Source organism: Thamnophis elegans, chromosome 1 (genome assembly GCF_009769535.1).
Source record: "Thamnophis elegans isolate rThaEle1 chromosome 1, rThaEle1.pri, whole genome shotgun sequence".
NCBI classification, from domain to species: domain Eukaryota; kingdom Metazoa; phylum Chordata; class Lepidosauria; order Squamata; family Colubridae; genus Thamnophis; species Thamnophis elegans.
Genome location: NC_045541.1, coordinates 8228277 through 8241738, shown reverse-complemented (window position 1 = coordinate 8241738; position 13462 = coordinate 8228277). Strand labels below are relative to the sequence as shown.

Below are 13462 nucleotides of genomic sequence, written 5' to 3'. Positions count from 1 at the left end.
GGTTTGTGATAAAATGCATTGGTAGTAACTGTAGGTTATTAACTTCTGCGGATGCACAGTAGAAAAAGAAGGACATCCACGCAAGGAAGAGGGAGAACTTCTTTTGCAGAAAAAAGCTTTTCTTTAGGACATTACACTGGAGAGGAGCTGCGATGGTAAAACTCTGCTTAGTCTTATCGGCACCTCCCCAAACTGAACGCCATCAGAGGTGCAAAACAGCACATTCAACATATTCCGCTTGCAGCACCAAACTCATAGCAACATCCTTCGACGCAAGTAGCAAATTACGCATAGAATTATAACGTATCTTTTCTCCTTTCCCCTCCCAAAATAACATCTCGCTCATCCTTTGACTCGTCCGTCGAGTTATTTGGGACTGGGCGGCTCCCAAGCTTAACGTCATGTTGCAACAACTGCGTGTAGCAACGTTTTTGCTTCCCGAAATGGCGAGCCTGCTGGGTTGAAGGAGACGCGGAGCAGAGCGGCGAGGGCGCTCGGGCCGTGAGTAGAGCCGCTTGAGAAGCCGAGTTGGGGCGTGGGGCGTCCGCGGACCGAGGCGTTTGCTGGAGCGCTGGGAGACGAGGCTCCCGGGCAACAAAAAAGCCGAGCTAGCTCTGACTTCGCCTTTTGGAGATCCGTCTTTATCAACCAAGTTGCGCGCGCGTCCCTGCCTGAAAATGAAAGGGGCGCTGGAACCTCCTAAGGGCGCTTGAACCTCCTAAGGGCGCAAGCGGGCGACGCTTGGAAAGTTCCGTTTAGACTGGCCCTTTGCGCTTGGCTGAGTTTACCCCCGAGTAAAGTCCATTGCCTTCGGTCCCTACGAGAAGCGGCGGAAGAGAGAGAGAGAGGCCTTCTTATCCAACGCGCTTGAAAACAAAGGCAGTTTTAGCCCCCGTAGTGAACGGAGAGGGAAGCTTTTGTCTCCAAAGAGTGTCCTTTTCAATCGGACGCGCGCAAAGCGTTTCTGTCGTTACGGGAAGGATAGACGCGTGTTTTGACTTGGTCGGAAGAGGGAAGAATGCAGGGCCCGACCCCGACGACTTTGTTCCGTTTCGGCTGAGAGTCCGTGGCGCTGCCGGTTCTCCTTCCCGACGGCCGAGGGGAGCGCGCTTGTTTGTTTGTTCTCATTTTTATGGATCTGCACAACAGTCCCCTTCGATTCGTATATTTTACTCAGACGTTGCTTATAAATTTAAAAAGCTGTATTCATTGATTATATGCGCCTGTGCAACATTATAAAAGGAAAACAAAAGTTGCTTGGAAAAAGTTTTGCTGGTGACTTCACCGACAAACTCCAGGAAGTTTTCTTGGCCCTAATACAGGAGATGTTTGTGGGATTTTTTCCCCCCCTAGTGGGATTTTTGCTGCTTTCTGGTGAGAATATTAAGTCAGATCCTGCTGAATTTTTTCAAAAGCAAAAGGCCCTTCTATTCGTATATTTTACTCAGACATTGCTTATAAATTTAAAAAGCTGTATTCATTGATTATTTGCGCCTATGCAACATTGTGGGATTTTTTTCCCCCCCTAGTGGGATTTTTGCTGCTTTCTGATGAGAATATTAAGTCAGATCCTGCTGAGTTGTTTCGAAACCAAAAGGCCCACCAGATGGATTCGTGGCATTTTCGTTTTCCTTTTGTTGTCGCAAGAGATGTTAAATAGAACTTGCATGCGACGCGGATTATTCTAAATGTAAATGGAGTAAGATTGTATCCTCTGCTTCTGTTGGAATCCTTGATTAAATTATCTAGTATAGTATAGCCTGTTTTGTCATTGTACAAAAATAAATATAATGAAATTGGTTTTAGCCTCACTGGTCTCTATCATCTACTATGATTAAAATAATAGCTTTCGCTATAACAAGGTGTTTTTACGGGTATTTTAGGGAAAATCCTAATTACTTGGAGCTGTAGTCTGGACTTTTCATAACCTACCATTAGACTGACGCATAATATCTAAAGCCTTCTATTTTGGCTATTGTTATGTTCCATTATGTGTTTGTGACTCATAAGAAGGAAGTAGTCCAGTTTATTGATTGGCATTTGTACGTTTTGTTTTCTTAAAAAGTTCTAATGTTCAAGTGATAAGTTCAAGGAAAGCAGGATTCTCAAACTCTGAAAATACATAATCCTTTTAAAGGATAACATGAATTTGTGTTTACAATACCCATCCACTCTGATTAGATAGTGTCATCAAAGCAATGAACATGGATTTGGGCGAACTCTGGGAGATAGTGGAGGAGAAGGGGGGCATGGCATAATAGATTCCATAAAAAGTCAGATCAGACAGGATTTATTGACTGAACACTTCACCCTCTCATTATCTGGACTTAGTTGTGCAAGAAATAAATGTACACCTTTAATCAGTGTGTGATAGAACCATATAGCTTTAGAAAATAAAACCCTATCATTGGAAACTGAAGAACTGAAGAAAAATTGGAGAAAAAGTTTTAAACCACATTTTAATGGAAGGGTGAACCTGTTCTTCATTTTTGCATCATTTTCATTTTGAAGAGCCAGTTTCTTTCACTAGGCAGATGGGAAGTAAAAGGGTATTTCTTTGCCTTAAATCAATTTCTCTTCCTCTTTCTATTTTGAGGACTATTAAAAAGGCAAAATACTATATTTCCCCCAGGGGAAAAATTAAGAAATATTTTTTTAGAGGCAGAAATCAGCCCACGCTTTTTCTTAATAGCCCACGGCAGATGTCAGCACTTAAGGAGACAAAGAGCTTATTGAAAGAAGCCAACTATATAGATGAGTCTATTCATAAGCAAAGCAAATGTTGCAGACAGAAATCCATTCAAGCTATGATACTTCAAAACTGCTTGCAGGAATGTTTAACAGCTAACAAAGGCAGAGTGATAGGATTGGAAGCAGACCCTCACCCAAAACCCAACACAGGACAAAAGCCATTAGACACAATAGGAATTGCCCAATTCCCTTTCAGAACACAAGCCCCTACATCGCATGACCCCCAGAGCAGTCCAAACTTCACCTGGGAGCTCAGATAAACAATAAGTCACAGGTTCCATCTTTGGGTGCCAATTGTGTGGCACGACAAAACCGCGCTCGACTAAAGCGCGCCCGATTAAACCGCGTCGCTGACGTCATCAACAGGGCGACAACAGCGAGTGCGGAGAAAGAAGGGCGCTTTAAATAGCGCTTTGAAAGCAAGCCGATTCAACTTAAGGTAAGGGTTAGGTTTAGGGTTAGCTTTAGGGTTAGCTTTAGGGTTAGGTTAAGGGTTAGGGTTAGGTTTAGGGTTAGGTTAAGGGTTAGGATTAGGGTTAGGTTAAGGGTTAGGTTTGGGGGGGTTAGGGTAAGGTTTTCGCTTTAATTTTAAATTTACCGCTCACAGCGCGATGTTTTCGTCGCGCTGTGATGACGTCACGTACACGCTTTCGTCGAGCGCGCTTTAGTCCACCGCGGTTTTGTGGTGGAACCCTAAAAGTATATATTTTAAGATGAATATAAGTGGACTGTATTAAGATTAATTGGGGTAAAATAATAATCTTGGACTATTGTAAAAGCATAGGCCCCAAGTGCTTTCTGGATCCTAAACTAAAAAGCAGTCTTATTCCCTTTTTCTGTTGCAATATACAAAACAATATACCCTACAGAGGAGCGTAGATAGAATCATACTCTCAACGGAATCTCAGGGAAATTCCCTTTCCCTTTATAAAAGTTCAGTCATTTTTTAGAAAGGTTTGGTTTGGTTTATTGAATTTATATGCTGCCCTTCTCCCAAGGACTCAGGGTGGCGTACAACATTAAAAAAAACACACATTACAAAAGTTTTTAAAAAATTAAATAGAATATCCCAAACAAACCCAATTAAGATTAACAATAACATTTTTTTAAAAAGAAAATTGATTAAAATTAACAATAATCAATAATTTATTTTGTTTTGTTCAGGCCAGGCTTGCTTGCTGGAAAAGCCAACTTTTTAGGGCGCGTCGGAAGGACCGGAGGTCGGGGATTATACGGAGCTCTCGGGGGGCAGCTCATTCCAGAGGGAAGGCGCTCCCACAGAGAAGGCTCTCCCCCTGGGGGTCGCTAGCCGACACTGTCTGGCCGACGGCACCCTAAGGAGGCCAACTCTGTGGGATCGCACTGGACTGTAGGAGGCTACCGGTGGCAGTAGGTGGTCTCACAGGTACCCTGGGCCTAAGCCATGGAGCGCTTTAAAGGTCATAATTAGTACCTTGAATCGTACCCGGAGGACAACCGGCAACCAGTGCAGGCCGCCTAAAAGGGGTGTAACATGGGAGCACCTAGGTGCCCCCATGATAATCCGCGCAGCCGCATTCTGGACCAGTTGAAGCCTCCATGTGCTCTTCAAGGGCAGCCCCATGTAGAGAGTGTTACAGTAGTCCAGGCGAGAAAGGACGAGGGCATGAGTGACTGTGCACAGAGCATCCCGATCCAGGAAGGGGCGCAACTGACGTACCAGGCGAACCTGGTGAAAGGCCCCCCTGGTCACGGCCGTCAGGTGTTCTTTTAAACTAAGCCGCGTATCCAGGAGGACGCGCAGATTGCGGGCCCTCTCTGAGGGGGCTAAAATCTCTCCCCCTATCATTAAAGATGGAGCAAGATGCATAAATCGGGATGACGGAAACCACAGCTACTCAGTCTTGGAGGAATTGAGTTTGAGCCTGTTCCTCCCCATCCAGATCCGCACAGCCTCCAGGCATCCAGCTGAGAAAGGAAACTGAAAATACTGAAAGCCATACACTATAAATATGCTCAGTGACAGCATAATATTGACTAATTTGGGGAAAAATAATATATGGCATGTATGTGGTTTGAAATTAGCCACCAATTCTACGTTATATCTTATTGTTAGTCCAACTTGCAGCTGCTGAAATAGTAAGCTTATTTTTTTATTTACATTAAACCGCTATGAAAAGGTAAAATATACACAGAACTGATTGCACAGTATGGAGACCACAATTTTCAAGCCTTACTTTATATGTTTTTTTTTCTTAGCCCCATGCACTCGGTCTTCCTTCAGATTGGCATCTTTACACAAGATTCCTGGTTTCATCCAGTTTAAGAATATGGAACAGGCCTAATCCAAAGAGTTTGCTCGCTTATCTGTGGCTGTAATGGAATTTGCTTGGTTTTGACTTACAACTAGTGTTGGGTTAACTGTTTATTTGTAAACAGATAAGTGAGCCTTAAAACTTAAAATACAGAACATGATTGGATGTAGGATATGGTAGTATGCACAACCTATAAGATTTTCTTTAATGCAGTATGTCGTGTGAATATGTCCGGTGGTTATTTCTAAATTGTGATTTTACTGTATAAAGCACAACTGCCTGAATTTACAAAACACACACAGTCAAAATCAAATCATATTATGACTGGATAGTGTGCAAATCAGGTAAAGGCAGCTTTTGTCAGGTGTGCATAAAACTCAGTGAAGTCAGTGAGATTTAATTATTATTAAAAAACATTATTTTGTTACATAAACAACACATGCCCACACCAGTGGGAAAAGAAAAAATCAAAACACAAAAAAGACAAAAAACAAGGCAGTGAGATTTAATTGTGTATCCAGTTGTAGTCCGAATGGGCCTGGAAATGTTTCCCCAAAGCATGCACATTTTCTTAATCTTTCTAGCGTATTCATTATTAGAAATATCTTGTTATTTAGAAGAATGCGGATTTTGTGACTAATCCTTGACTTGCAAAACTGAAAGGTTGTAACTGCCCTTATCTGATATGCTTACAATTCTTGGAATGTCAAGTATGTGATTTGCCCTTCATTCCTTCAGTCCCTTCTCAGTGCAAACTGGAATTTCCTCTGGGGGGAGAGGAAAACCTAGTTTTATGTTCTCTCCCTTTTATGTATGTTCTTGATTTCACTGGGACTCATTTCAGTCTTGAAAGCTAAATCTGAACAAAGATACTCCGTGATCGTGAGCTATGAAAAAGCAACCTTAGTCTCTGCGTATGTTTAAATCAGTCTTAAATTTATAGGAATAATATGCTTTTGGTGATTGGTGAATATTTGTAGTATTTTCAGTATCAGTTTGCAGACATTGTGATGTTTAAATCTTGGCAGTGTAATCCTATACACTTTTACTCTAAAGTTGGGACGTAGATTTGGAAGAATGGAATTGCAGCCTTGGTATCTTTGTTAATTTCTTTCAAATGTTGATTATGAACCTTTTCTTGTAAAAAATGATGCTTCTTCATCTCTTCCAAGCGCTAATACTGCTATGAATGTAGGTACATATGTTAGTTTATTGATTATGGCAATTAGAAATCTTATAGTCCTGCCTTAGGTATGAAAGCTAGCTGGATGATTTGGGGCCAGTTACTCTCTCTCAGCCAACTCACCTCACAGGGTGGTTGTTAGGGAGAAAATAGCAATGGCGCTAGCAATAGCACTTAGACTTCTATACCCCATGGTCATGTGATCAGAATTCACATGCTTGGCAACTGGCATGTATTTATGACAGTTGCAGTGTCTGCCATCGTGTTGATGAAAGAAATGTCCTTCTGGGTTCGGCTCCAAGTGGGGGAAAAGACACTGGAGACGTGGAGGCTGCTTGGAAAGATGGTTTATTGTTGGACAGGGCCACATGGCTTGAGCCCTGAACGGAAAAGGTGGATCACATGCTTCAATGTTGGTGGAGAAGAAGAGAAGGGCTGAGGGAGGGGCTTGCTAGGCTTTTTATAACCTGTTCAGTCCCACCTCTCTGTTTCCTGTTCCTGTGTAAGAAATGTATTCTGATTGATTGTCAGACATCCATGGAGCCATGCAGGGGCAACTCTCTAGGCTGTGTTTTGAATCCAGGTTTGGTTGAATTATCAGATGCCATGTGGGGAGTTGTGGCCAATATTATCATGCTTTAATCCCAGCCCCCTGCAGCTGAAGTGGAGAAGTCTTTATTATGTAAAGGGACTAGCCTGGCCTTCTTAATGGCCCATTGACAAAGTGAGGATGGGCAGGAAGCTACAGGCAGCTATTCTGTCTTTTAAAACATGTTTCTTTCTTTTCACATCCAGAGAAATATTCTGCCTTTTCAATATTTCCTAGGATATTTCATTTTTTCTGGGAGAGGGCTGGGTGATAACTTCCTACAGTGTGATGACCTTTTGTGACTTTCTGACAAGCAAAGACAATGTGGAAGCCAGATTCGCTTAACAAACGTGTTACTAACTTAACAACCTCAGAGATTCATGTAACAACTGTGGCAAAAAAAAAGGTCATAAAATTGGGCAAAATTCATTTAACAATTGGCTTGCTTAGCAACAGAAAATTTGGGCTCAGTGGTGGATCTAAGTCGAGAACTACCTGTATACTAACTTAACTTTTAGTTAGTTAAAAGATTCGGCTGAAGCAAAATGATGTCCTGAACATGGAGTAGTTTGAATAATTGAAATAGCTAGAAATTTTTATTTTGAAAATACCAAGGTAGGAGACCATCTTCCCTCACCTTCCCTCACCTCTAAGTAGATTGCAGAAACTGATCTTAACATTTGATGAGAAAAGGAATAGAAGATTATGTTATAAATAAGTGATCAGGAGGTGGAAATTATTGGGGGGGGGTGTCATTCAATTGAGAAGCTCTTGGGGAGTATCTCTTTGGTAAATTTTGACTCATACAAGGACTGATCTTGACTCCTTTTCCTTCCTTCCTTCCTTCCTTCCTTCCTTCCTTCCTTCCTTCCCTGTTTAATTATGTCTTCCTGATTGCCCTCTCTTGCCTTCTTCAACGCCGTGGCACGACAAAACTGCGCTCGACTAAAGCGCGCCCGATTAAATCGCATTGCTGACGTCATCAACAGGGCGACAACAGCCAGCGCGGAGAAAGAAGGGCGCTTTAAATAGCGCTTTAAAAGCAAGCCGATTCAAGTTAAGGTAAGGGTTAGGTTTAGGGTTAGGTTTAGGGTTAGGTTAAGGGTTAGGGTTAGGTTTAGGGTTAGGTTAAGGGTTAGGGTTAGGTTAAGGGTTAGGATTAGGTTTAGGGTTAGGTTAAGGGTTCGGTTTAGGGTTAGGTTAAGGGTTAGGTTTAGGGTTAGGTTTAGGATTAGGTTTAGGGGGGTTAGGTTTAGGTTTAGAGGTTAATTTTAGGTTTAGCGTTTACAGCGTGCTTCTGTCTCCGCGCTGTTGTCGCCCTGTGATGACGTCAGCTACGCGGTTTCGTCGAGCGCGCTTTAGTCGAACACGGTTTTGTGGTGGAACCCTTCAATGCAGCTGCTCAGAATAGAATCTCCATTGGGATGGCTTCTCTGTCCCTGTTTCTGCTAGAAAGAATGAGAAGAAGATTTGTACTTGTGTTCCTCTGCAGTGTTTCTGTGTAAAACAAATAACTGTGTGGCTACTGGAGGTTCATACATACAGTATGAACGAGTATCTCAGCGGATACAAGGGGAAAAAAACCTTAATTCTTATACAATACCCCCCCCCCCTACATAACAGTAGAGAGGGAATCAGTTATAAGAAGGGCCACTTACAATATTTTAACCTTTTCCATGAGGCAGGCATGCATACTTGTTCGTATGTATATGCATTTCTTCTCCCTTTACACACATACACACACACCTTTTTTTAAATGAGGCATAAACATATCTAGATTGGTTAACAATTCTAGGTTGATCACTGGGAAAACTGAGTATGTCACAGGATTTTTGCATTTTTTCTGACTTCCTGTGAGACTTGGGGAGAACATCCTAAACTCAAGAGTTGTTTTCCATTAGAGTAAATATAGCAAAATGAACACTGTACATATTCTAAATGCTGCTATGGTGGTGCAAAAACCTGCCTTTAGAATTTGAAATTAGGAACAGAGGAAGCTGCTGTATAAAAAGTACCCTAAGTCAGCCCATCTTATTCAGTAATGTTCATAGCCGAGGTGGCGCAGTGGTTAGAGTGCAGCACTGCAGGCTACTTCAGCTGACTGCAGTTCGGCAGTTCGGCTGTTCAAATCTCACCGGCTCAAGGTTGACTCAGCCTTCCATCCTTCCGAGGTGGGTAAAATGAGGACCCGGATTGTTGGGGGCAATATGCTTACTCTGTAAACCGCTTAGAGAGGGCTGAAAGCCCTATGAAGCGGTATATAAGTCTAACTGCTATTACTATGGCTAATAATGTTAGTTCCCCAGAATTTTAAGTGACAATTTTTCCAGTTCTCTGTGGAAATGCCCAAAGATTGCTCAGATGTATGCAAAACATGTATTTCCTGAAGAGCTAAATCTCTCCATTCATTAAGCATAATTTTAGTGAGAGAGACATTTAATGGATATCAGTGGCATTGTGGCGAAAGTTTTTTGTGAGTTCCCATTTTCAATCTGCACCTTTTGCTTAATTTCAGTTTCAGTTCCTCTGGGCATTCTAAGTGGTGTGATTGTGAGAACTTTTTTTGAAAACTGGATATTCCATTTTGATTCATCCTAAGGGTTATTTTAATTTTTTAAAAAGTCCATACTGTTCCCAGTTTGAGCAAATGAACCAATGTAGCAGCAGATGAGATGGCAGAAGGAGCGCCAGCAGTGAACTTTTAATCATTGTGTGTGTGATTAAAATGATTTGGCTTTGTCTAGGGCTTCCCGTCTCGTCGATGGTCTTTCGATATATAAAAGGCATAAAATGAAGCCTGGATATTGAAGCTCAACAAGGACAGCGGATTCTGCATTAAGAAGGAAGCCTTATGACATGGCTGTTCTTGTTCAAAACCCACACAGAGAACTGTAAAAGGGCTAGGGGCCTGTGATGACAGTTTTCAGTGTGCCAGCATCCCTCCTTTACAAGCTTGAACAGGAACTGGATACAGATGAAAAGGAAACCGTGGTCTTCTTGTGCAGCGATCTCATGCCTGGCGAATCTATCTCTGATGTCCTACAACTCTTGACAGCTTTGAACGAAAAGGAGATTCTTACCACCATCAACTTATCTGAACTATTGTACAGGCTGAAAAGATTTGACTTGTTAAAGAAGTTCCTGGGGACTGGAAGAGCAGCTGTGGAAGCTAATCTAGCCCATCATTCTCAGATGTTGTCAAAATACAGGTGAGCTAAATTCAAGAGCATTCTGGGCTTTTGAAAAACATACACCTCTATATTAGTTTATTTCCATTGGTTTCTGTTTCTAAGAATTGCTTCGCTTGAAAATGCTCCGTTGTATGGATAACACCAGAATTGTAAAATTCTGTGAGTCCTCTCTTCCATTTCTATAAACTGAAAAACCATTTTGGGAGGAGGATAGTGATCCAGTATTAGGTTATAACTTAGATTAGCGATCCACAGTTATCAACTATGATAGCCGGCTATAGAAATTTAATATTTTAATATAAATTTAAATCAAGTAACTATTGCAATGATTTACATTGGAAATTCAGACTATGAATGAAAGCTATCTGTATGTACAGTCGATAGATACATAACTGTAATCTTTTAAAAATCTTTTAAAATAAAAAAATAAATATACCAATCATGCAACTTGATCATTCAGACCACCACGGGTATTAGAAATCTCAGTCATTTACACTAATTATTTGTTCAGGGGAGCGAGTAAACAACTGAAACCCAAACCAAAGCTAGCTTGTACTTGAACATTTTATAATTAAATATAAAATTGCTGGGGTACCCTTCTTTTTTTATTTTTTCGTTTCACCATAACTAATGCAAGGACTCTTTTCATCTTAAGAATTTTCAACAATCCTACATCAGATGCAGAAGATTAGGTTGCAAGTGTTGGGAGCATCCCAAATAAGTCAGAACTAGCATTATTTTATGAGAGTTTGGGTCTCAAGGCATCTGGAGGGCCCCAGGATGGGGAAGTATAAAAACCTAAAATTCAGGTAAGAAGCCATCAATGGCCCAGTGCAGGCTATTTCTGCTGACTCACGACTGCCTACAATTTGGCAGTTCGATTCTCACCAACCTCAAGGTTGACTCAGCCTTCCATCCTTCCGAAGTGGGTAAAATGAAGACCCAGATGGTTAGGGGCAATATGCTGACTCTGTAAACCGCTTAGAGAGGGCTATAAAGCACTGTGAAGCGGTTATATAAATCTAAGTACTATTGCTATTGCTATCAGTATGTCAGAAGAGTTACCAAAATCTGTAGACAAGTAGGAATTTAGCAGGATATCCAAAATATGCCTATTTTCATTCCTATCCATACATGAACTGAGCCTCAGCAATAGATATATATTTTATGGTGTACAAAGGATGCATAAAAGAAAAATCGATATATTATTGTTATGGGAAGCTGCTGTGCACTGTTGTATTACTGGCCCAATTAATTCAATATTGCCCAAACCAGTATTCTCCGTGGACAGCAAAGTGAAGTGCATGCCTCACCATTGGTCATTCTGTGTAGGATTGATAAGAATTATAGTCCAAAATAACCATACTAACTTTCAAAGTTCAATTTGTTCCCGAATACCTTTTCCTGATTTTATTAAGCCATATTCTCTATTTTTACTCTTGGTATTGGGTTCTTGCTATTTGCAATTGTACTGAGTATTCATTTGGTCTTGCTCTTAACTATTAATAATTATTGGTTGAAAAATGCATATATGGTTAAAATATAGTTCAAGAAAGGAGTATTGTATAAGAATATGTAGCACAGCCCCTTGGATGGGAGAGCAAAGCCTTTTCAAAATTAATTTAATTTTAAATTAATTGCAAACTGTGTTTGTGTGCAGGGTGTTGATGACTGAAATCAATGAAGATCTGGACAAAGAAGACTTGAGATCTCTCTCTTTCCTTCTGAAAAATCATCTTGGTAAATCGCATAAGGAGAAGGTAAACTTAAGATAAACATGATAGCAATTCATCTCAGTTCTCTCTGTGTTACAGTGAATGAACACAGAGGAAAGAACAAGGATGCCCTGGTTTATGTCTGTTGGCTTTGCCTCCTTCCCACACGCAGGTGTAAGAGAGCACCACGCACCTGCAGGATGTAGCTATGATGTATGCTTTATAAATCAAACTTTGGAAAGATAGTACTAAATCAACAGGAAGGTTAGAAAGCAATAAACCTAATGGGATAGAAAGTTAGCGTCTGTTGTAACCAGGCCACTTCAAATTACAAGTGAAAGGATGAATAAATAGCTCCTCGGGGTTAGGTACAGCACAATAGAGCCGAGGTGGCGCAGTGGTTAGGGTGCAGTACTGCAGGCCACTTCAGCTGACTGTTATCTGCAGTTCAGCGGTTCTAATCTCACCGGCTCAAGGTTGACTCAGCCTTCCATCCTTCCGAGGTGGGTGAAATGAGGACCCAGACTGTGGGGGCGATATGCTGACTCTGTAAACCGCTTAGAGAGGGCTGAAAGCCCTATGAAGCGGTATATAAGTCTAACTGCTATTAATAGCATTTTCTCTTTCTCTTTCCATAAGGTCCTCTTAACAGTATAGCAAGTTGTTCCTGCATTGGGATATGGAGAATGTTGATTTCTATCTAGGTGGTCAGTGATAATAAAATACAGAAACTGCAAGAAAGTTCATTTGGGAATAACCAGTGCTACTAATAACTTCCAGTTGTTGAAGCTCTTTATTATCACTCGTTGACATACATGAAGCAGAATTCTTAGCTGATAGATTAATTTAATCCATAACTGTTTTTATTTAATTTTACCTGATACTGACAATTCCTCAGCAGTCCCTTTCACCAATTGTGTGTTTCTTAGAATGATTTGCAATAAGAGTAGAATTCAATTATGGGCCCTTCAGGTGATTTGGACAAAAATTACTGTCATCTTAACTATGAGCCAATCTGGTATGGTGCTTTGAAATATATAGAGAGGCACTGGGATGGGTTGGAGTGAAAGATCCTATGTCCAGCTTGCTCACTGAAATGAAGTTACTCTGCTGCTAGTTTCAAGTTCAAGCTACTATGTTGTGTAATCCCTTCCTTATTAGTAAAACTGGAAATTCCAAAAACTCTCCCTTGCAGGATTAGTATAGGGTAAACACTGATTGTGAAGGAATATATATTCCCTAAATAGGGGAGACAGATACTGTACTACCAATCTTTCTATATTCCATGAAAGTTTAATATATAACTTGTCATTTTTCAGGAATGTGGTGGCTTGTCCTTTACAATTACACTGTCTGATTTTTCTAGAGTTTTCTGGCAATTATTACTGACTTGGAAAAGCTAGAACTGATATCTCCCATGCATCTGGATTTAATAGAAAATGCCTTCCTGACCATTCACAGGCGAGACTTGGCAAAAAAGATTCAAAAGTACAAACTAGAAGGTAAGATTTGCTGTGTTTTACCATTCAGCTTTAGAAGCTAATTCTCATAGTTTGCTGTCTTCACTGACAAAGAGTTCTGCATTCCCTGCCTACTGAAGTTGGAGAAATACTTGGGCGAAAATTATACTGAACTCAGTGAGGCTTATTAATATGTTAGCATACCTAGGAATGCTGCTAATAGTAAGTATATCTGAACAATTTGTTGAGTCGAGAAATTTGAGCTTCATGATTTTGAAA

The 13462-nt window shown here is 40.9% G+C and overlaps 1 protein-coding gene across 5 annotated transcripts in view; it reads left to right on the top strand.

Annotated features, from left to right (window-relative positions):
• LOC116503720 (CASP8 and FADD-like apoptosis regulator) overlaps positions 1-13462 on the top strand; it is a 69129-nt gene continuing 55667 nt past the window's right edge. The window contains exons 1-4 of one of the 5 annotated variants that reach the window (XM_032210356.1): positions 141-501; positions 9562-10026; positions 11669-11768; positions 13090-13225. In XM_032210356.1, the coding sequence (XP_032066247.1) occupies positions 9731-10026; positions 11669-11768; positions 13090-13225 (532 nt within the window). In that variant the 5' untranslated portion in view covers positions 141-501; positions 9562-9730. The other 4 variants (XM_032210333.1, XM_032210349.1, XM_032210342.1 and 1 more) reach the window with 4 other exon arrangements.